Below are 22,865 nucleotides of genomic sequence, written 5' to 3'. Positions count from 1 at the left end.
ACGAAGCCATTGTAATTGGAATTTCCGTCGGCGGAACCATCGACGCTGACAGAACTAATGATTTCGCCGTCGACGGGGTCTTCGTCGACGAGTCCTTCGTCGACGAGGCTGACGATGGTGTTTCGTCGACGAGTCCTTCGTCGACGAGGCCGTCGATGGTGTCTTCGACGTCGAGTCCTTCTTCGAAGACTTCATCGACAGCCTCATCGTCGACGAGTCCTTCGTCGACGAGGCCGTCGACGGTGTCTTGGTCGACGCGTCCTTCGTCGACGAGAGCGTCGTCGGTGTCTTCGTCGACGATGATGATAGTTTCGTCGACGGGATTGTCATCGACGGACCGGAAGGCTTGTTAGATGAGGCCGTCGTCGGAGACGTCGACGACGGGACAGTTTGTCGTCAAAGTCTTCACAGATGATGACAATATTTTCACAGACATCAGAGGAGAGGTAATAGATGAAGTGGTGACCGTAGAAGTAGTTGTAGAAGTAGAAGTCAACGTAGTAGTATGAGTAGACACCAGAGAAACAGTTTTTGTCTGGGCTGTACTCACAGTTGTCGTCAGAGGAGAAAATGCACTCTTTGAGGGTTCTGAAGCTCTCTGAGAGGATTTTAGTTTCTTCTTTCTCTCAGGAGAAGAGCTTTCCCTGGATCTGGCTCTCTTGCTGGAGGTAGAGGCCTTGTCCTCATCATCAGTGGAAGAAGACTTCAACCACAAAAGAACCCTTGCCTCTCTATCCCTGATTGTTTTCTGAGGGAAGGTACGGCAAATTCTACAGTCCTTCACAACATGAACAATAAATGCAGTCAGAGTGCTGGTCATCCACATGGACTCTCTTCTTAAAGCAGGTACCACAAGCCTTGAAAAGAGCTTTCTTTTCAGACATTTTTCTGAGGAAAAAAGCCAAAAAAGCTAAAGAACTGAGTAGGCACTCAGGGAGACTCCCTTACACACGAAGTGCGGTGAAAATCTGAGGAGAACTGCCTGGGCTGGGAAGGTTCTAGAGGGTGAGGACAGCTGATTGGCTGAGGCTACTATTTCAGGTCTTTTTACATAATGATGTAGATAGGCTGCTAAGTTTTGAGGCCTAGTTAGGCCTTTAGGCTTTTCCAGCCTACTACAAGAAATTTTTAGGCACTGCTATTGTATATATTTTTACCGTGGGACTCCCGCCTCGACGACGGGGAATGATTCAGGCATGTGAATCTATGAAAGATACCCCAATACTGGATAATAGCGCGTGACCAGTAATCACTGGTAACCAGGACCTCACTAGCACCACCTGCACTAGGAGAAAAACCACCTAAGTATCACAATACCTGTAGGGGTGTAAGCACATAACACATGATGCAATGCATAACATTCATTCAGAGGTGTAAGGAAGGAAAACACATGATGCATCAACAATGCATCATGAGGTGTAAGAACAAGGCACATGACGCATAAAAACACATTCAGAGGTGCAGAAAAAAGTACAGTTGCGCCAAACTCACAGAAGTCACCACCTGTGACTGTCCCTAGGCCAACTGGCCTTGTTGGGGCTAGGACGCCCTGTGTCCCAAATGTCAGGGGGCCCACAAAGTGCTGGGCAACTGAAAGAACAATGGTGGGGACAACGTTGGAGCCTTCCATGCCCTGAACAAATAAACTGTCCCCCTGAGCCTCTCAGGGCCCTATACAAATGACTGGCCCTCCTGAGCCTCTCAGGGCTCGTAAAACCAAAATGCCCCCTTGAGCCTCTGTGGCTCGCCAAACAGAGAAATGCCGCCTGGAGCCCTCGTGGCTCTGGGAACAACTGTGGCAGGGGTCGGCCCTCTGGTGGAGCCTTGCAGCGCTCCAAACAATGCCCTCACAAGCCTCTCTGGGCCCGTCACTATCGTTGGAGTCGCTCCCGGGGGACTCGAAATAAAAACAATTGGGCCCCTGAGCCTCTCTGGGCTCCTTCAACAACCAAATGCTGCCTCTTCGATGGAGCCCCCCTCCTGGGGACTCGAAGCCGCTCTGGCCCCCAAGAGCCTCTGGGCTCGAACAGAATGCAGCCTGAGCCTCTCTGGCTCTGAAGTAGTGCCCGTGCCGTCAGAGTCCTTCCCTGGGACTCGGAAAGGAAATGCCCCCTATGCCCCCTGAGTCTCCCCTTGCCCGTGCACACTCACCGGGCTCTCAGGCGGAGGCTCCTCGGTTCCTCTGGCTCTGCTACCGTCGGGCGGGGAACTCCTCTCTTTCGTGCTCCGCCCGGGGCACACGTCCAGGCTCCTCGGCAGGCTCCTCGGCGGGACACCCCGGGGCTCTCTCTCTCTCCCTCGGGAGCCCCGGAGGAGACGGCCGCTTCCTGCTTCTGGCTGTGGGGGCGGGACTTCCGGGGGCCGCGCTGTGATTGGCCGACGGGCCCTCGCGGGCAGCGCGGCGGCCCGTTTCAGGCACTGTAGGCGGGGGATCAACTTACCGAGGGGTGGGCTCCCTCGAGGTAAATCAGTAAATAGCGGCAAGGTCACTCGACAATAAGCGAGGTGGGCACTCGCCAGGGCAGCAACACGGCACGCAGGCAAAAGATGCCGGGTGGGCATCGGCAAAAGCACCCAGAGCGCTCCCAAGCGCTAAATGAAATTTAAAGCGCTCCCTGCGCTAAAATGGCAAATAAAGCGCTATTAAGCGCTGGGTCACAACAAAGCGCTCTCAAGCACCAAAAGGCAATCCAAAGCGCCCCCAGGCGCTAGGGGCCAACAAGCCCAGCAAAAGTCCTTCTAGGCAGGCAGGGGGGGCAAGGCTGGGCCCAGAGCCAGCTCACTGGGTCTCCAGGCAGGGAGACAATCCAAGTGGTGGTCCTCTGGCCCAGCAGCAGCAGCAGCCCCCTCAGGATCCTGGAAGAGAACAACTTCTGTGGGGACACAGCCCCATTTTTATACTTGTCAATCCTTTGTCTGTAGGTGCAGGGCGGGGCGGAACCAGTCGCAGCTGGTCTGTGAGCACTGTTGATGGGCTCAACCACCCTCTCTATTCACTGGCAGGGCTAGGGTCGTTAGACGCACCACAGGGGGGCGGAGCCAGCATTGTCAGGGGAAAACCCAGCCTCATTCAGGACACAGGTACACTCCTCCCCAGCCATCAGCATGCTAATCTCACACTCCCCACCGGGCAGACCCATCCAGACTTCCTGGAGCCTGGCATCCCAGCCAGCTCCAGCCAATCACACGCCAGCACCCTCACAGCACACGTACAGCCATGTCTAGGAATGGCACTTCCCCACTAGACACATACATGCCGCATACACCATCTCGCAGCATTCAATCACACGAGTCCACACATACCAGACTCGGGCCCATACACCCCACGCATCAGGAACTACCAGGGACACATACATTCCCCATGCATTCCTATGGGAGGGCAGGCCTATCTTACTCCACGCACTCAAAGTGCGCACGCACTTTCCACTGGAACACAGTGAAAGTGCGCAGAACCCAAAAATCACCATCACCAGGTCACCATTAAAAGCAAAAAGTCTAGGGGTGAACCTGCCATAAGGGCCAAGTCCAACAGTCATCCACTGGAAGACTTCAGAAACTGTTGACACTAATTATAAGATTTCTTCCCAGGAAAGAAGCAGCTATCCTTTAATACAATCGCAACCATGCTTGCTTTTGGCATTATCACTTTAATGTTCAAAGCACATGGTGTAGCTTCAGGACAGTCTTTGCCAAGTAAGATGGAAGCATTGTTGGGGGATTGTGTTAAAGGATGGATGTCTTTTTTTCCTGAGAAGAGATTTTTATCATTTGCGTCAACAGTTCCATAAGTCAGGACTATCGAAAGTCTCCTGGCAAATGCATTAAGACACAGTAGATGTGTAAAATCAATAGGTCAGCTGGTAGTTAGGGTTAAAATGGGCAAGAAACGAAAAAGGTTTCCATTTCGAATTGTTTGGCCCAACACATTTCCATGTCTTCTTTCAAGTAAAATAGTCTTTACACAAAGAAACGCAATGGAAATGTTACGAAAAAGCATCATAAAGAGATTAAATAAAGCATTTTTTATTAAGATACTAAGCAAGATACACAAACCCAAATAGGATCGTAATTAAGTTATTTACCTATTGCAGTCACCCGCGCTGTATTTGATGTTCTAAAAAGTGCACCACAAATTTAAGTACGAGGTAGGACACAGAATTACGTTAATTTGTAAATTCAGGTTCAAAGTCTGTGTGAACTCAAACAAGTATTGTGGAGTTGCTAATTACATAAATCCTGAACTAACGAATGAAAGCGTTTGTATCAAATGAGTTCTGAGAAAAACTGTTTTGTTTTTTAATCATAAGTCTAACGGCAAAAGCATTAACACAAAATTGAGATATGTTCTCCGGCTCAAATGAGTCATGCATTACAGTTGCATGCGGTACTTTTGTGCATGTAAAAATGTGCTTGCAAACAAATATTTTCTGACAGCAAAGATACATAACTACATGCATTTTACATTCATAAATCGTGGTGTCCAAAATGGAGTAATAAAAAAAGCAACGTAATACTCAAACTTGAATTTCTGCGAGCACATACCAGTTGCATACGCTCTCTTTGTAACTATAACAAACATTGGCAAAGTCAAAAGGTTTAGCCTATGCAAAATTATTTGGCAGGTCGCAGAGCAGCTAAACTGCTGCGCAGCATGGCTTAAAAATCGCGCGTCGAAAAAATAGCTGGACCTTGGGTACCGAGGGCAAGTAAGCTCAACGAACTCTGAGGATAGGTATGCCACAGTGGACCCCCCTGTCTTATCAAATTTAGGCAACGTGCAATTAATCCCTGCATTGATCCTTTCCATCCCTACCACCTCCCACTGTCTGTGCAGCCAGTCTAGTTTAGTTGGGATGTCCTCCGTGCCCCATTTTACCAGGAGAACCTGCTTAGCTGCCCCCAGCTCTAGAGTGATCGCCCTACCCCTGCAGGACCGGAGAGGGTATGTGAGAGGGTTGGCAAGTCCCAGCAGGTTGTAGCTAGGGAATCTGGGGAGTTGTTTCTGGTATATGTGGTCAACCAAGGGCAGTATAGATTCCCAGTATGCATACATCTTAAGGCAGTGCCATAGAATGTGGGACAGTGTGCTCGCCTGTCTGCATTTCCACCAACAAAGATTGCTGCTGAGTGGCCGCCACTGGACGACATGCGCCGGCGTAGAATACCAATAGTGCGCGATTTTTAAGAGCATCTCCTTCACCGATGTGCTGCACAATGAGGCCCGGGCCCTGTGAATGATGTCGGCCCACTCTTTCGAGGAAAATTCCCGACCCAGCTCAGATTCCCACCTACGCTGTGCTGGGGACTTAGCTTGGTTCTTAGCCTTGTTGAGAAAATTATAGATATCTGACCGGAGGCGTTTGAGGTGCGGGTAATATACCAGAGCTCAAATTTCGTAAGGAGCCGACCTGCGTGTACCCGGGCTTGAGGCTGTGTGACCCAATTAGCCTAGTCAGTTTGTTGCGGAACCTAGAACTAATTGCAATACAATTTCTGTGAGTGGATTCTTTTTGAAATTTTTCCATAGAAAACGATGGTGAAAAGTCTACCACTATCCTGACGAGTTAATCCAATATGGCGGATTTTTCAAAATGGCTGCCCATTATTTGAGATATAGGGTATAACTGTTTATATGCCCATGTGTGGTATCATTTTATATGTTTTTAGGGACGGGAAAGTCAAAAATATAATCAAAAATTGTTTGATGACCATAATATCAAATGATCTCGGAATATGTCAGATAGACAAAGTTTGTATAATTTTTTCGTTGACTTATATGACAAAGTGTGAAGGAACGTAAATATTACAATTAACTTTTGAAATAAAAAGTTTGCTATTGTTTGTGTTTTTTAACTTTGTTATTGTTTGTTTTTTTGTTAATCAAAAATGTTTCATTTATGTGTTACAGGTTCTTGCGAGTTGCTGTGAGATACAGTGAAAATGGACGTCGAAAAGGGTTTCATTTGTGATGTGGTGTTTCAAGAAGATGACGATGTATCTGTACTCCCTGAAAGAAGCGTGACTGGAATTCAAAAAACATGCAAGGAGAGAAAAATATCTAAGTTTCACGTTTGTGTTGGGCAGAAAGTTCACAAGAAATGTAGAGCGCGTTTTGTTAACTTGAAAACTCCATTCCTAGAGAAAGAATCAGATCCCACAACTTCTCATGTTCTACGGTCATGTGAAACCCCGTCTTAATGACTGTTGAAAATTTTCCAGTTGGAGTCACAGTGGCGATAATGCCCATCCCATGAAAAGTAACATGGCCATCTATTGTAATAAAATTGTGATCAATATTATCAGCTGCATATTGAACGAATTTCGGAGGACTTTCAGAAGGTTCCACAAGGACAGGTATAGTATTTCCTCTTTCTGCTGCAGCTGAACGTTCAAAACGAAAAACTTCTGAATAGGAGCTGCAGAATCCCATATGATTTACTGCTTCAACTACAAATCTCGAGCTTGTATTGTCATGTAATTGAACTGTCAGCCCTAAATGCAACTGTGCAACTTAGACTGGTGGGCGCACAGCTTGCATAATTGCCTGTCCTATAGAAGCTACTTTTCTCTCTCTCTTGGTTTTATCAGTAACAAAAACTGACAATAAGAGCCTTAACGAATCAGGAATATAGCTCACATAGTCCCCACTACTCATGTTTTAAATGGGTGGATATATTTCTGGTTCTACAGGGATGTCTTTAATATCATTTCTTATTATTTCAGCAGCTGCCATAAGGAGATTGTTTTGATCCTCTTCAACATCTTCATGGCTATGACTGTGGTACTCATGCAATACATGAGCAGCTGTACTTTTAAAAGTAACGACATCAGCAGTCCCTGCAACTGTTCCTATGAAGTTTTCATCTTCAAAATGCTCTTTGAGTTTTTGTTTCATATACTTCGAACTGTATGGTTCGCTATCTTCTGGCAGTAATTCTCACATTTTATTAACAAGTTCTTTAACAGTAGTTTGTTCTTCATCATTTTCCTCCATGTATTTAACTACTTGAAGAAAAGTTTCCTGGCGAACTGAGTCTTCTGGTCGACCTGAAAATATTGGAGGGTTATCAGTGAACTGCCCAGGAATTAATTTTCCAGTATAAAAATGGACGGAACACTGTTTGTGGTAGCATGCATCTACAGCATGTAAATCAGACACATTTTGGATACGTCTCTTAACTTTGTCTGCCCATTCATCATTGCGTTTATTGCATTTTTGTAAAACTGATTTTTTTAATTTAACTGTTCGTGCATTAAACCACGCATTTTTTTCCTCTCCCTGAAGTATAAACTTAACTCCGTACCACAGAAAAAACTATTTTTTTTCATTCAATCGGGGTTTCACACGACCGTAGAACACGAGAAGTTGTGGGATCTGATTCTCTCTCCTGGAACAAAGTTTTCAAGTTAACAAAACGCGCTCTACATTTCTTGTGAACTTTCTGCTCAACACAAACGTGAAACTTAGATATTTTGCTCTCCTTGCATGTTTTTTGAATTCCAGTCACTCCTCTTTCAGAGTACAGATACATCGTCATCTTCTTGAAAGACCACATCACAAATGAAACACTTTTCTACGTCCATTTTCACTGCATCTCACAGCAACTCGCAAGAACCTGTAACACATAAATGAAACATGTTTGATAAACAAAAAAAACAAAAAAACAACAGTTACATAACAAAACACAAACAAGAGCAAACTTTTTATTTCAAAAGTTAATTGTAATATTTACGTTCCTTCTGTCATATAAGTCAACGAAAAAATTATACAAACTTTGTCTGACATATTCCGTGATTATTTGATATTATGGTCAAACAATTTTTGACTTTCCCGTCACTAAAAACATAAACTGATACTACCCATGGGCATATAAAATGATACCCTATATCTAAAATGCAGCCATTTTGAAAAATCCGCCATATTGGATTAACTCGTCATGATAGAGTGGTAGACTTTTCATCATCGTTTTCTATGGAAAAATTTCGATAAGAATCCATTCACAGAAATTGTACTGCAATTAGTTCTAGGTTCCGCAACAAATTGACTAGTCTAAAGGGTGACACGGCTGTGGACAGCTGACATTTCTCCTGGACCTTGTCCCATACCTTCATGGTGGCACGCAGAACCGGGAAGACGTACACCGTCTGCGGGCGATGTCATTTGGGGAGCCAGGGAACCTTCCAGATGTGGATCCCTGCCACCCCCATCCATGAAGCACCAGTGTTTTTCTGACTGGTACCATTCAATCATCCAGCACAATTGCACCGCCTCATAGTAGCGCCCAGGATGTGGGACCTCAAGTCCCCCTTCCTCAAGTACGTGAGGTGGCGGACCGTACGCACTCTCTTTGCCCCACAAATTAAGTCATTGATTAGTTGCTGCATTTGGGCCAGTATCGTAGGCGGTAGACATAGGGGGAGTGTCTGCATTATGTAAAGAAGACTGGCAGAATCGTCATTTATTGGCGGCTATCTTGCCCAGCCATGAAAGGACAGGTTTCTTTCAATTGTTCAGTTTGTGGTGAATCTTGGCCAGTATCTCAGAGTAGTTCACCTGGCCAATCTTCGTGGTGGTCGAGAAAGGTATGTGATGTCCCTAGGTATGTGAATGGGTAGTGCAGCCTTAGCTGGTGTCGATCCGCCGCTAGCAGCCTGAGGCTCAGAGCCCCGAATCCCGACGCCGCGCTAAAGGCATCGCTCTCTGGCAGCAAAGGGGGGGAAGAGGGGGGAGGAGAGAAGAGATAGCAACGGGAGAGTTAAGAAAAGGAGCACGTCATCTGCATATAACGAAATCTTGTGCTCTCTATCTCCCATCCGGATCCCGGTGACCGTGGGGAGATGCCGGACCCTTTCAGCAAACGGCTCCATATAAAGCACGGAGAGGAGATACCCCTGCCACGTCCGATCTGGAAAGAACGGGAGACCACCCAGTTAACCCGAATGCGGGTCTGCGGACCATGGTAAACACAGTTCATCCATTTCCTAAATCTCTCCTGTAACCCAAATCGGCAGAGAACCTGTTGCAGATAAGGCCAATGGACCAGGTCAAATGCCTTTTTAGCATCTACCGATAGGAGTATCCCCGGGGGCTAAAAGTGAGTTGAGTCTTGTCTATTAGGTGACTCGAGTCCAATCTCCGCAAATGCGGTCCAGGATGAAGCCCGACTGGTCCGGGTCCACCAGGCTTTGCAAGTCAGGATGCCAAAATACTGGTGAAGATCTTCAGATCAACATTAAGCAAATAGATGGGGCGGTATGAGGCGCATTCTCGAAGTCTTGGGAATTACCAATACCTCTGTCATGGACATCGATGGGGCAAGTTTTCCAGTTGTGCTAAAAGTGTTGAACAGGCGCGCCAGGTGGGGATCGAGGTCCGGAGCGAAGATTTTATAAAAGGTGACAGGAAAGCAGTGTTCGCCCGGTGCCTTACCAACAGAAAGTCCAACGGCGGAGTCCAGTAGCGGGGTCACTGGCGCCGCCTGCGCATACTCCTCAGCCGCTGAGTAAAGAGCTGTATAAAAGGCATCAAATTCAGACGCAATGTCTCCATCCGCACGCAGGGTGTCTCCCTGGCCATTCATAAGTTCTGCGACCCGACGTGTCGCCATCTCTGCCCTGAGAGAGTGTGCCAGGAGTCTCCGAGCCTTGTTACCCCCTCTCGTAGTAGCGCTGCTTAGTGGGGAGCAGGGTAAATTCAGCGCAGTCGCGGTTAAGCGCCCGCAGCTGCTTTCTCGCCTTTGAGAGTAGTTGCCGTGATTGGACCACCCCGTATGGCGATGAACCCGCTCCAGCTCCTTAATTTGGCCCTCTAATTCCCCCGTCTTAGCCTTCCGTTCCTTGTTCAGGCCCGCCACAATAGCAATACAGCATCCGCGGAGGACAGCCTTTAGGGCAACCCAGAGCGGGTCTACCCCAACCGAGCATACGTCTTTCGCTTCTAAATAGGCTTTGACAGCGCCCAGCAGTTCAATGATACTGGCAGCGTATGGGAGCAATTTGTGATTTAAGCGCCACAAACTCTGCCGTGGGGAGTCGCCAGGGAGGAGCAATGTTAAGATGATCGGGGAGTGGTCGGAGAGAGCTGCCACCCCAACAGATAAGGCATCCGTGGACGCCGTGACTCTAGGAGAGGTCCAAAATAGATCTATGCGGGCGTACATTTGATGTACCAGTAAATGACTGCAAACATCTGCATGAACGTAAGATTACAATAGAGTATAGATGCTGGCCTGAGAACCTGCCGGGTTTACCCATTCCTCCACATTCCTTGTTTGGCCACAAGGCCTTTTTCAAGTGGAATGGAGAACATTTACAACCAGCGCGGATGGCTTGACTGGGTATAGGTCAGGTATCACACAGGCACCACAGGACCGGTCTACTCTACCCAGCACCCTCTTCGGGAACGCAAAAGGTGTCAACTTGACTTGTCAGTATTTTCACCTTTAAAGATATGCCTAAACTGTTTGACAGCAGGTTCTTGTAATGCTGCAAGCAAATGGAAATATTAGTGGGGGCTTCTCCAGCACATTTAAAAGCTGCATGGACAACTAAGTGTGTGGCAGTGCTTCCTCACCATGGAGAGGAAGCCTGCCCACTTAACTGGGGTTAGAACAAATCCTAATACGCCAAGTGGTGTTCTGCAGATCAGCCCTGATGCTTTCTTACCCACATATCAGCCTCATACTACAAGGAGTGTAGAGAAAGCTGACCAGTAAACCAAAAGTCTCTACCCCTCACCAAAGCAGGACATGCGGGAACACACTCCACAAGTATAGGCGACTTAAGAGGTGATTCTCTTGGCAAGAACACACTCTGTATGCATCATCTCTTTTTTCATTTTTGTGTGAACTACTGCCACCACCTTGCCCTATTTCTGGTACTTACTTTCCTCTGGCCTCCATGGCATGAACCAAGACCCATGAGCAGACTGTAGCACTGGGCAACAAAAGTATTCCAAAGCCTAGACCTGAGAGGCTGCGCAGATCTACAGTGCAAATCATCTATCTCACCAAGTAGATAGAGATATAAGAAGGTCTTATGCAGTCTTCTATGTGGGCCCTTGGTCTATGTACGGTCAAACCTAAACTTCCTAGGAGGGCACAAATACCAACAACTACCCATTGTGATGTCTGCTCCGTAAATCCTGGGCTCAGAACCTTTAATGACAGACTAGCTGATCAGCATTCTGGTCAGTTGGAACAAATGTAGTCTCATCTTTTATACTGACAAGTGGTGCTTAAAATTTCAACATCCTGAGAAAAGACAACATAAAGAAAATGAAATATATAATCAAGCCTGCCACCAATAGAGTAGCTTTTCCCTTTTTTAAAATCGCACATTGCGTGTACATGCATAAGAATAAACATTGTGACTTTGTTTTTGAGTATTGAAAGGTTTTTTGTTTTTTTAATCTAAGTGTATCCAGACCACAAAGTGAACTTACGTCTCACCTGTTTTGCCCTATGATCAGATTAATACTACCAGACAAACAAAGAAAAGAAAAAAAAACCACAGGCGAACATTTGGAGTAAATGATCAAGAGTCTGTAAGAAGTGCCCTGGGGTCCAGATCGCAAAAACCACAGTTGATGGACAGAATGTAGAACAATGTCTTACATTCACCCCAGTACAAAGATCTGGGCCTAAATACATCGTTTGTTTGCACTCCACACCACCCTAGGTCAGACAATGGCTATATGCAAATCAGCCTTGACCCTGTGCCTCATGGGAACAGTCCAGCCCGAACTACCAAGCCATGTCTTTCCTAGACCGGAATCCAGCATCCAAGGACCGGTTTCTGGCTATCAGCCTTCTTCAGCCTGGATAGCTTGACTCCAGTGATGTGGAGAGCCTGGGACTCACGTCTGAGCATACCCAGCCCACTCGGGGTGAAAATTGCAAAAACCACTGTTGATGGACAGAATGTAGAACAGTGTCTTACATTCACTCCAGTACAAAGATCTGGGCCTAATTCCATCGTTTTTTTGCACTCCACACCACCCTAGGACAGACAATGGCTATATGCAAATCAGCCTTGACCCTGTGCCTCATGGGAACAGTCCAGCCTGAACTACCAAGCCATGTCTTTCCTAGACCGGAATCAAGCATCCAAGGACCAGTTTCTGGCTATCAGCCTTCTTCAGCCTGGATAGCTTGACTCCAGTGATGTGGAGAGCCTGGGACTCACGTCGGAGCATGCCCAGTCCAGATCAGCAGTGACACACCACAAGATGGCTGTGTAATATGTTGCACTCAAATAAATATCACTGCTTTTTAGGTCTCGCCTACAAGGCACATGCGCTGCAAGACGTACCGTTTACAATTCAGTGGACTAACAACTCACCCACAGCTTACTATTAGTTGTTTTTCGTTCTTCTCAGTCTTTTTGCAACACCTTATTTTTTGTATTATATAAGCATGTTGTTATTATTTCTGGATGTGTAATGTGCTTTTCTACTTTTAACACAGGCACACAGCGTCTTACTAATGTTGCTTTCACCCTATCTGCCGTCTTACTTACACACACAACTGTACTGCTCGATGCTACGCCCCTCCACCCAAAACCTCCCTCTTCTATGCCACGCCACTATCTTTTAGCCACACTGCTGTACAGCACGGCTAAAAGGCATTGGCAAAGTTTATAGCTCTCATGTAGGTGAAACATATTGCTTTGCCAATGCTTCTTTTAACCCAAAAAAAGTTGTTTAAGGCTGTCAATAGACTATAAGTAGCAAAGGCTCCTGGGCCAGAATGGATACCCGGGATTAGTATAAATACTAGCCCTTAGTGTAGGGGCCATATATTAAATTATTTTCTAACGCAATAGTTGCGGGGGTGAAATTCCAGAGACATGGAGAGGGGTAGAGATAATTGCTGTATACAAGAAACGAGATGCCTCAGTACCTTCCAACTATAGGCCTATTAGCTTCATTGACAGTTTGCAAGGCAAGTCCTGGATCAACTGCAAGTATGACATTGGATTCTGTCCTTCTACCAGGCAGGCTTTCGCGCTAAACAAGTACAAGCAAACAGGCTGTTCGGTTTAAACACTATTCACTTGGAAATATGTGCTGCTAAAAAACAAAAAGGTGTACGTAGCATTTGTTGACCTGAGAGCCATGTCAGTCCTTGTGCCCCAAGAGACCCTCTGAAATGTTTTGTTAGGTCTGGGAGCCCTAGCTAATCTGGTAAATCTGATACAGAGAATGCACAAGGGGAAAACAATGCCCGGATCCAGTGAGGAAACAAGGTGAAATAACCAGGAAGATTCCTATTTGACACGGGGTACACCAAGGATGCGTACTCACACCAACTCGATTTTCGTTGAATATTAATGAGGTGGTGGGTGAACTCATGGATTGTAGAAAGTATTCCCCTGTTCTGAATGGTAAGAAGACACTGATCTTGCTGTTCGCAGATTACTCTTCACTCATTTCCAGGACCCCAATGGGCCTCCAGAACCTATTAGATACATTTCTGGCTTTTTGTGTAATAAGATTCTAAAACAATGTAGAGAAAACTAAATTCATGGGAAGGGCAAAGTCAGAACACGAGCAATGAGAATTGCTGACAAACTCTTTGAGAAGGTAAAGAGCTTTGATTACTTTGGAGCTAGGTTGACAGATTCACTAGGATGGGAAATTCAACTCGATAAAATCTATTCTCACCCAATGTCAGAAATCTAAATTAATATCATGATTTCATAAGCAGACTAAGACCTGGTTATTAAGCCCTGCTTTGACGGTCTATCGTGCTAAAACCCAAAGTGCTGTGCTCTATGGAGGAGAGATTTGGGGTTATGCTGACACCCACAAATTGGTGGTGTGTGACAATATTTAGGTTAGAACTCTAGAGTCCGTCGCGACCAGAACCCCATTGTTCTTTGATCTTGGGATCAGAAGAATTGGGGATGTGTGTCACTGAAACCTCTAATGTACTGGCGTGGCATGCAGACTACGCCGTAATTAACTGACCACTGCGAGTGGCTCTAAAAAAAAAAATCTCATGGCTCCAACATGTTGCAACCTGGTGTAATTGCTGGGAATGGCCAGTTTGTGGGACACCTCAGAGGGCTAGCAAAAAATAATTCATGTAAAAGCTAATTACTGGGTGTATGTGGCTGATCGGTATGCCACATGCCTGACCACTAGACATCGAAATACTCAATTTTTTATTTTTAAGTCATACCTAATGTTTGAGCCCTTCTTATATCTGATTCCGCCACCACTAGCAAAAAGTTTGTGATTGAGATTCTGCTGGGGCTCTCTACCAGAAAGGGCTTTCAGCTACTGGGCCAATTACCAAGCTTCAGTTATGTGTCCTGGCCACTGAGTCAGAGGAACATATTCTGCTTTTCTGTACCGAATACCATTTCTCTCGTAGGAAGTGGCTTCGACCAATGTGCCTGAACATGGCAATCAGGCAATATTGGGTCGATTACAGGATTTTAAAGCCTGACACCTCTGGGTCGATTACAGAATTTTAAAGCCTGACACCTCTATTCCTATTGTTTTTGCTCTAAGCCGCTTTTTACTGAATGTTTGGGTCAGGCAAAAGGTTTTTGACCCAGATAGACAAAGAGGCTATTACACCTGGTACGTTAGTACGTGTTCAATCAATCAACACATTTGTTTGTAGAGCGCGCAATTACCCGTAAGCGTCTCAAGGCGCGGGGGGGGGGGGGTTTGAGAGAGCTGCTGCTGCTGCTCGAATAGCCAGATCTTGGGTGATTTGCCTGCTTATTATGGGAAAAGTTAACGGAAAGTTGTTTTTATTCATAATCAAAAGTATGGAGTACAATAAACCCACCTCAAAGCCAGATGCTGGGAACTGTGCAATTCTATTGAGTCAGCCGCCCAATAACAACAGAAGTATGAGTGCATCTCAGAAGCTGCAGCCTGTCCCTACACTTAACAAAACCCATACATATAGCCTCTTTCCAAAGGGTAAAGAACAAAGCTGCACAGATATCATGCCTGAAAGCAAGCAGTATTGCACTGTACCAACTAGGAGGTGAATCCCACCTACATATCTTGTGATGAAGAACAAGCAATCTCCCTTCTCAGGGTGGTATAGTTCAGTTGAAGACGTGTAGCAAATGTTGTGGTTAAAATAAAATGGGAGCTTGAATGAGGTTAACAAAGGAAATGGTTTGATTTGGGAAAAAGAAAGTTGCCTAGGGTCCATGTCTGTAGGTATGCTGTGAAAAGGAGTACAATTGCTTAATTGCATGTTGTTACATAGTAGAAGCCTTTGTTACTCAAGTGTGGAGAGGAGGAGTAGGAGGGTGGCATTATTTTGGCTCCAGGATATCAAGAACTGCTGGGAGGAAATAATCCATTATTTCACGCAACCATGCACCTGGGTAACTAAACATTATGAGATACTCCTTGTGATACAACATATAGGGCTAGAACACAATCTGATTGCTAAGTTTCCATCTGGTGGAGGTTGCAAGTTGATTGTAATGTTATTTGCAGCTGTTTAAAAATATGCACCTTGATAAAGTTAAGGAGTATTTTCTCATGTTAAGGCATTGGGAGCAGAAACATGAGGATACGTTCATACATTGTTTATGGTGAAGAATGAATAGACTGATAATGTATGGTTTAGACCTATTCCTCCTAGAAGCTTTCATGATAAAGTAACTAGGCTTGGTTCTAAGAGGCAATATGGACTGTCTGGTACCAAGAGTGCACCATAGAAAATGTGGTGATTTTATGAAAGTGGAAGTTGATAGTGAGCAAAGCCGGTGGTCTATGTCAAGTCTGTGAAACCTTTGGTTGGTTCAGTTTAAGTTTGATAAAGTTTCCTTCAGGACCATGGCAAAATTGGTAATACGTTTTATGGGGCCTTTTCTTGCTCTTCCATGGTGTCCTTGTACTGCCATGTTCTTAACAGATTTTTCTCATAATGGCCAGAGGAGATCTTTTTTTTTTAACGTTTTATATAGCGCTGGCTAGATCCAGAGGTATCAGAGCGCTTTATATGAGAAGATAATATAAATCCAAACATGGCATACAAGTAGATAAAAAGATCATGCCACAGTGTCACATTATATTCGGAATACCTGGGCACCACAACGGCTCAAACCTACGCAACACGAATTGGTTCATTTACTATATTATATGGGAACGGGGAGACATTTGGTGCGCTGGCTATAAACATGGATTAGAGAACACACAGCAATCCCGCTTACTACACTCAGGGACACCTGGGTTCAGGACACTGATTCGGTACTGACTGATAAGGCATGGCAGATTATACCTGAACATCCCAAGCGGATATCGCAGCATGTTAAATTAAAACGTATACAGGCAATGGTGCTTCACAGGGCATATCTAACTCCCAAGAGGTTACACAGAATGTTCCCGGACTCCCCCCACTGTTGCCCGCGTTGTGGGGAGGATGAGGCTGGATTCCTCCACATGCTGTGGTCCTGTCCACACATGTGGAGTTACTGGAAGGAGATATGTCAGGTACTACATACCATTACCCACCTGCCGGTTCCGGAGGAAGCTCTGTACTGCCTAGTGGGGTCTCGTAAACGATCCAAAACATTGAAGGCTAAACTGAAATTACTAGACTTGGCTCTTTTGTTAGCAGTCAGGGCATTGACGATGAGATGGAAATCCCCCAGGCCCCCTAGAACAACCATGTGGCAGATGGACCTAGTGAGGTGGGGCCAAGCAGAGGGTGCAGCTCTTAGAAGGAAGGAGGAGAGGGGTCAACCGAAGCATCCCATAGCACTGTATTGGGAGGTCATGCTATTGGAATTGGAAGGGTTAGATTTAATACCATCGCAGGAAGACAGGCCACAATAACTACACAGTGCGCAGAGACTTGTCGAGGGGAGATACTGGGGCCCGAGATGGCGCACATGCTACTCAAAACCCTTAAACTACAGTATAAAAGTTTGCAATGGAAGCTAGGAGGTAGTCTACAGAAGGATTCCACTGCGACCAGGAGACGGGAGAGATCAAGGTGGGAGCTTTGGGGAGGGAGGGGGGATGTTATGTTTTTTGGTTATTCACGAAGGTATGGATGAGTCCTGCTGATCTTATGTACAGTAGAAAATAAGTAGCATATCAGAGATGACTGACTGGCAAATATACTGTGTTTTTTTATATATGATGAGAGTGTAATCATGGAAATCGTCAATCACTATGGCTGGGGAGAAAAAGGAAAACAATGACTGGTATATGTATGTGATAATTTTGACACCACTGTATTTGTTCCTGTGCAGTTAAGAATAAAGAGTTTTTTTTTAAAAAAGATAAAAAGATAATGAACATCATGTGAAATATACAAATCAAAATAGATATACAGGTGCAACAGCTATACACTACAAGTAATTAGGTAGAAGATGTTCGGGAAATGGACAAATATTACTGGACAAATATAAACATAGTGATTGGAGATCAAGTGCAGGTCACAGGTTAGGATCCCCAATAATAATTGAGGAGGTGGATTTTGAGGTCTTATTTGAAGCTGAAATAGGAGTAGTTACAGCGCAGGTTTTTTGAGAGGGCATTCCAGATGATGGGGGCATTAGCAGAGAAGGAGCACGTTTGTGTGGCTTTCTTTTTATGCAGTGGCGGGATTAGGAGGAGAGTGTTGGTGCTTCTCAGAGGTATTGTGGAGCCCGCAATGAGGAGTTTCTTGGAAAGGTACTGCGGAGTGTTTTCGTGGAGTTCTTTATGAATAATGCAGGCAGATCTGCCTTTAATAGGGAGCCATGTAGGAGATTTGAGAGCCAGGGATATATGATCGAAGCATTTGCTGCCTGTGATGAGCCTAGCTGCAAGGTTGAGCACAGCTTTGATTGGAGCAAGGTGGACCTTGGGGATTCCGTTGAGGATGGTGTTACCATAATCAATACGTGAAACAACAAGTGACTGAACTACAAGTTTAAAGTCATCGGTAGGTATAAAGGGTTTGATTTTCTTGAGGTGACGGAGAGTGAAGAGGGCTCCTTTAGCAGAGTTTTTGATGTGGACGTTAAGGGTTAGGGTGTTGTCGATAGAAATACCAAGAGAGAAATACAAAGAGATTTTACGGAGTTGGACAGGGTGAGTGAGCAGTTGAATGTATTGAGGTCAGAGATCCAGGATTGAACGAGGAGAGGGTTATTTTTAGGGGAGAAGAGAATGATTATCGGTTTTATTAGGGTTGAGCTTGAGATGATTGGAATGGAAACAGGTTTGGATCTTGGTGAGGGTGTTATTCAGGTGTAAGATGTCAGCATGAGTTTTAATCTTGTAATAAATTTGGGCGTCATCGGTGTAGAGGAGGTAATGGATGCCTGCTTGTTTGAGGATGAGGGGTTCCTTAAAGAGGGTGGAAGGGAAATAGATCCTTGGGGGACTCCAAGGGAGACAGGATTGGGGTTAGAAGGGCAATACTTGTACCTTTTGAGAGGTCGTTGAGTTGAGCATAATTCGATGGTTTTTGACGATTACGTTTCTTGGACTGTTAGTTGGCTGTTAAAGAGGGAGGTGAGTGGCGTTAGGAAAAGGTGAGCATGTTGTGAGGAACGAGGACTGTGTGAAACGGCTTGGAAAGTCCGAGTGTGCAAACTTTTATATTCCTTTTCATGTAGTTGGGTTTGACTTGAGGAAATGCTCTGCTGGCTCTGCCATCAACTTCGAAACATGCTACTGATCACACAATGGTAAAAATAGAGTCAGCGTTATTCCCATTTTTAAACTACAAAAAAAACATAACCGCAAGCAACGCTGCACAGCTGTATCATACATAGAAAAACACATAGATGCGTCATGCGAATCATAAACCCTCACACTTAAAAGCAAAGAAAAAGTATAACCCATCTCAGATTTTTAAACAGCTACCCACGACCACATCTTGCTCTCGGATAGGACGGTGGTGTTGTATCCCAAGTTACACATCTCATTGTTCCGCATTACAACACTTCTTATTACCCTCAAAACACACTTGACTGGCTGCCCCAAATACTTGAAGACACGTTTTCTTCCCACAATTCGACTCTCAGCCCTCTCTCCAATTCTGAACCCTCAATACAATCTCACTGCCTCTTATGTAAAGAAAACAATACGCCATCTACCACATCAGGCAAGGTACGCTGCATAAAACTCCACCATTGCAAACAAAAATGTGCAACCCCTTGTGGGTGAGAACGATGAACTGCCACCCGCGTGACACATCACAGAGCAGGTCACCCCTCCCCCACGTCATGAAGAAAAAGCCGGTAGTGTCCCTTGCTGATGCTCAATCTAGCTAGCAGATCTAGCATCTTCCTCCTCAATCCGTTCCTTGCCCACCCCCCGGTACCGGACTCTCTCCGCTCACCTTCTCCATGTTGCTTCCTGACTGTTCTCTGTCGCCCACAGCAGCTGCCGCCGTTCTTCTTTGCTCCACGCGCCTTCTGGAAGTTACTAGAAGCTGACAGCTTTCCTTTCTCTACGTTCATTGGATGCTGCTCTCTGCCAGTCTTCTCGACGACGAAACTGATAGGTCGGAGGAACCGGCTAACCAAGGTCCCGCCCTTAAAAGATGACATATTCCCGTCAGATGCCACAGGAAAAGTCGAAGATTCGAAGGCTCCGCCCAGTCCAGCCGACTAGGGCTGGGAAGGGGTTCCTTAACTTTAGTGGTGTTTGGGATTAGGATAACTGTTAAACTCCTTTTCAACCTAGAATTCAAATCCGAAGTGTTTGTGGAAAATTTGCCACTTTATAACCGTAACAATTTATCTCCAACCTGACTTGAAAGAAATATGTCAATTGGGTGTATGATACATTTGTTTTAGCATCTTTATGTTTTAACACTGAATCGCTCTGTCCGTGGGCTCAAGTTGTGTTTAAGAGAAACCTACTCGCAATGAAAGGACACGCCGTTTGAAGGAACCTGTAGTTCAGAGTGAGGGGTGTGATATTCTAAAGTTTTTTTGTGCCTATATTGTTTTGGGAGAGGGTTTCATAGGCTTGCCGTACCCTCGAAGGGTCTTCCTTGTTGGGCCAGTAGCGGGCATGGAAACAGAAGACGGACACGAAGGGCTCAAACGGATATTTGGTGGCCATCTTCAAAGGGACAACTAAATACTTGCAACACAAACGAGAGCGACTGTATTGTAAATCGCATAGGAGGTCATGCTGTACATTTTTTATGCCTCAAAGTAACAACTTTCTATTCAACTGTAATTTAAGAAATATTAGTAACACTTTTCTCTTTCTCTTCTTTTCACCTGAACCACTTCTATAGTTAATAGAAATTCAGCCCTTCTCGTTAATTTCGATCGCCTTGCGGGATTACTATTTTTTTGCCTTTTCTCGCAGAATCCACGGGGAGCACCAAACGGCAAAACCAAGGTACATTTTAAACCCGATTTATAACATTTTATGGACTTTTCTATTTTTCCAAAAATATTATAAGTCCATCGTAAGAATAGTACATTAGTCATCTGCCTAGTTTTAATAGGCATGCCAGATGCCGACTTTTTTTCCTCTTTCTTTCTTTCATTATGTCAGAAAACCGTGCAAGTGAAAGGGCGAGCTTCTTAAGGTCATTCCGGGAACTCTAGCACCGCCCACTTTCTAGGCTCTTCTGGAATTTTCTCAGACTCTGACAGTTCACCGGAGCATGACGTCGGTTTGATGCCATTCTTCACTGGAGGACGAGACCGCCCGTCAAAACGGATTCACCTATCGAAATGAGAATTCGCGGGACCCTCGTCAAAATCGTGCTTGTAGTCGCTTGTAATTTAAATGGTTTACTTTTAGACAATAACACCCAGAATATTTCCGTCGCCAGTGTTGGAATGAGATGATTGCGTCTCTCGGTCAGCGTTCTGTTTGTTGGGAGTAGATCGCGTTTCTGCTAGACCCGGGTGCTGCTGCTCTCATCGCACTGTTGCATTCTTTAGGCTCTCTAAAACGGGTAGAATGTTGATGTTGCGTTTTTTCGGAGTCTTCAATGTAAAGAGCGCAACTGACCAACAGGGAGCTGTGTTTTATCCTCTAAGGATTGTGTTGCTCTGCAAATGGACCTGGTCAGCTGTCAGCATATACATTCAATATCAAATAATATCTCGGAGCTAAAGTAAAAACCCATTATGCTTCACAATGAAGACTGACACGTGCCAAAAACCATGAAAGTGTATTGAAAAATTAAAGGCATTAAAGAAAGTAAAGTGGGAAGAAGTCAGTCAGTCAATTTCTAAATAAAGCATGACGCTCACAAAAGGCAGTATATGAAACAGCAGAATAGAGTTTACAATAGGTTTTCCTAGCCTTGGTGTCAGAAAGGCTAGATTTTATTAGAGATATAGAGGGAAGTATTATGCATACTTTTCTTGCTTTTATTTCAACAGCAGCCAATAAGAAACTACATTACCCAGAAAACCCTCAGACCAAAACCACCAGTACATCTCAATAAAATAACTACTCAGACGTGGAGCACTGTGATTATCTTGACTGAGAACAACTAATCCTCTTTTCTTGCTAAGAGTCAGTGTACATGAGGTCCAGGGAGAAACAACAGAACGAAAGCATACAACAGCAGAACAGTCACCAAATTATTGAGAAAATCCAAAAGAAGCGTTGGAACGAAGATCCGTACAATAGTCCCAATGAGTGTAACAGTAGGGAAAGTGTTGGATAGCGGAGGGGTAAAATTTACTATTCCGACTCCAGTCAGTACAACAGTAGGGAAAGTGTTGGATTGCGGAGGGGTGAAAGTTACTATTCCGACTTCAATAAGTGCAACAGTAGGGAAAGTGTTGGATAGTGGAGGGGAAACATTTACTATTCCAACCCCAATGAGTGCATCAGTAGGGAAAGTGTTGGATAGTGGAGAGGAAAAATTTACTATTCCCACCCCAATGAGTGCATCAGTAGGGAAAGTGTTGGATAGCGGAGGGGTAAAGTTTACTATACCCACTCCAGTCAGTACAACAGTAGGGAAAGTGTTGGATTGCAGAGGGGTGAAATCTACTATTCCTACTTCAATAAGTGCAACAGTAGAGAAAGTGTTGGATAGTGGAGGGGAAAAAATTACTATTCCCACCCCAATGAGTGCATCAGTAGGGAAAGTGTTGGATAGCAGAGGGGTAAAGTTTACTATTCCCACTTCAGTCAGTACAACAGTAGGGAAAGTGTTGGTTTGCGGAGGGGTACAATTTAGTATTCCCACTTCAGTCAGTACAACAGTAGGGAAAGTGTTGGAATGCGGAGGGGAAAATGTATTATTCCAACTCCAATAAGTGCAACAGTAAGGAAAGTGTTGGAGAGTGGAGGGGTGACATTTACTATTCCCACTCCAGTCTGTTCAACATTAAAAACAAACAAAATATCTTCAACACAATAAAAAGTATATTAAGAACAAAGTTAATAAAAAAAATATAAATATGTTCTAAAATAAAAATATATTTACCATTAAAATAAAAATAAAAACAATCACAATCTTAAATACATATCACAAACACCTACAAATATTCTACTTTACAGTTCCAAAATGGCTCAATACCAGGTATGATTTTTTGAAATACACTGTTGAGGCTGATAAGTACAGGCTAGCCTTTCTTGATCTATTTTCTCCACACCTACGGGCAGGGTTGGATTGGGATTGAAAATCGGACCGGGCACGCAAAAAAAAAATCGGCCCACATTTGCTTAATCACTCCTCAAATCACTGTTTGACGTAATCTTATAAAAAAAACTTTAGGAGGCTGGGGTAAAAAAAATGCATGCGTTAAGTTTACAGTGGTGAAACAAGTTAGGCCACTTCTACTCAGGCCCCCTGCCACCACCCAGTATGTGCACACAATAATGGGCCGGCCAGCGAGACAAAGGGAGTGACACCTCTTGCTAAAACTGAGGTAATGATCGC

At 44.9% G+C, this 22,865-nt stretch overlaps 1 protein-coding gene across 1 annotated transcript in view; it reads right to left on the bottom strand.

The window, feature by feature from the left end:
* Positions 1 to 19,468, bottom strand: part of STIP1 (stress induced phosphoprotein 1) — a 199,906-nt gene extending 180,438 nt beyond the window's left edge. The window contains exon 1 of the mRNA XM_078651644.1: positions 19,329 to 19,468. Coding sequence (XP_078507770.1) covers positions 19,329 to 19,337 — 9 coding nt within the window. The 5' untranslated portion in view covers positions 19,338 to 19,468. The remainder of the gene's footprint in view (positions 1 to 19,328) is intronic.
* Positions 19,469 to 22,865: the final 3,397 nt, after the last annotated feature.

Source organism: Lissotriton helveticus, chromosome 7, assembly GCF_964261635.1.
Source record: "Lissotriton helveticus chromosome 7, aLisHel1.1, whole genome shotgun sequence".
Lineage (NCBI taxonomy): Eukaryota > Metazoa > Chordata > Amphibia > Caudata > Salamandridae > Lissotriton > Lissotriton helveticus.
This window is presented reverse-complemented; position numbering and strand designations above follow the sequence as displayed.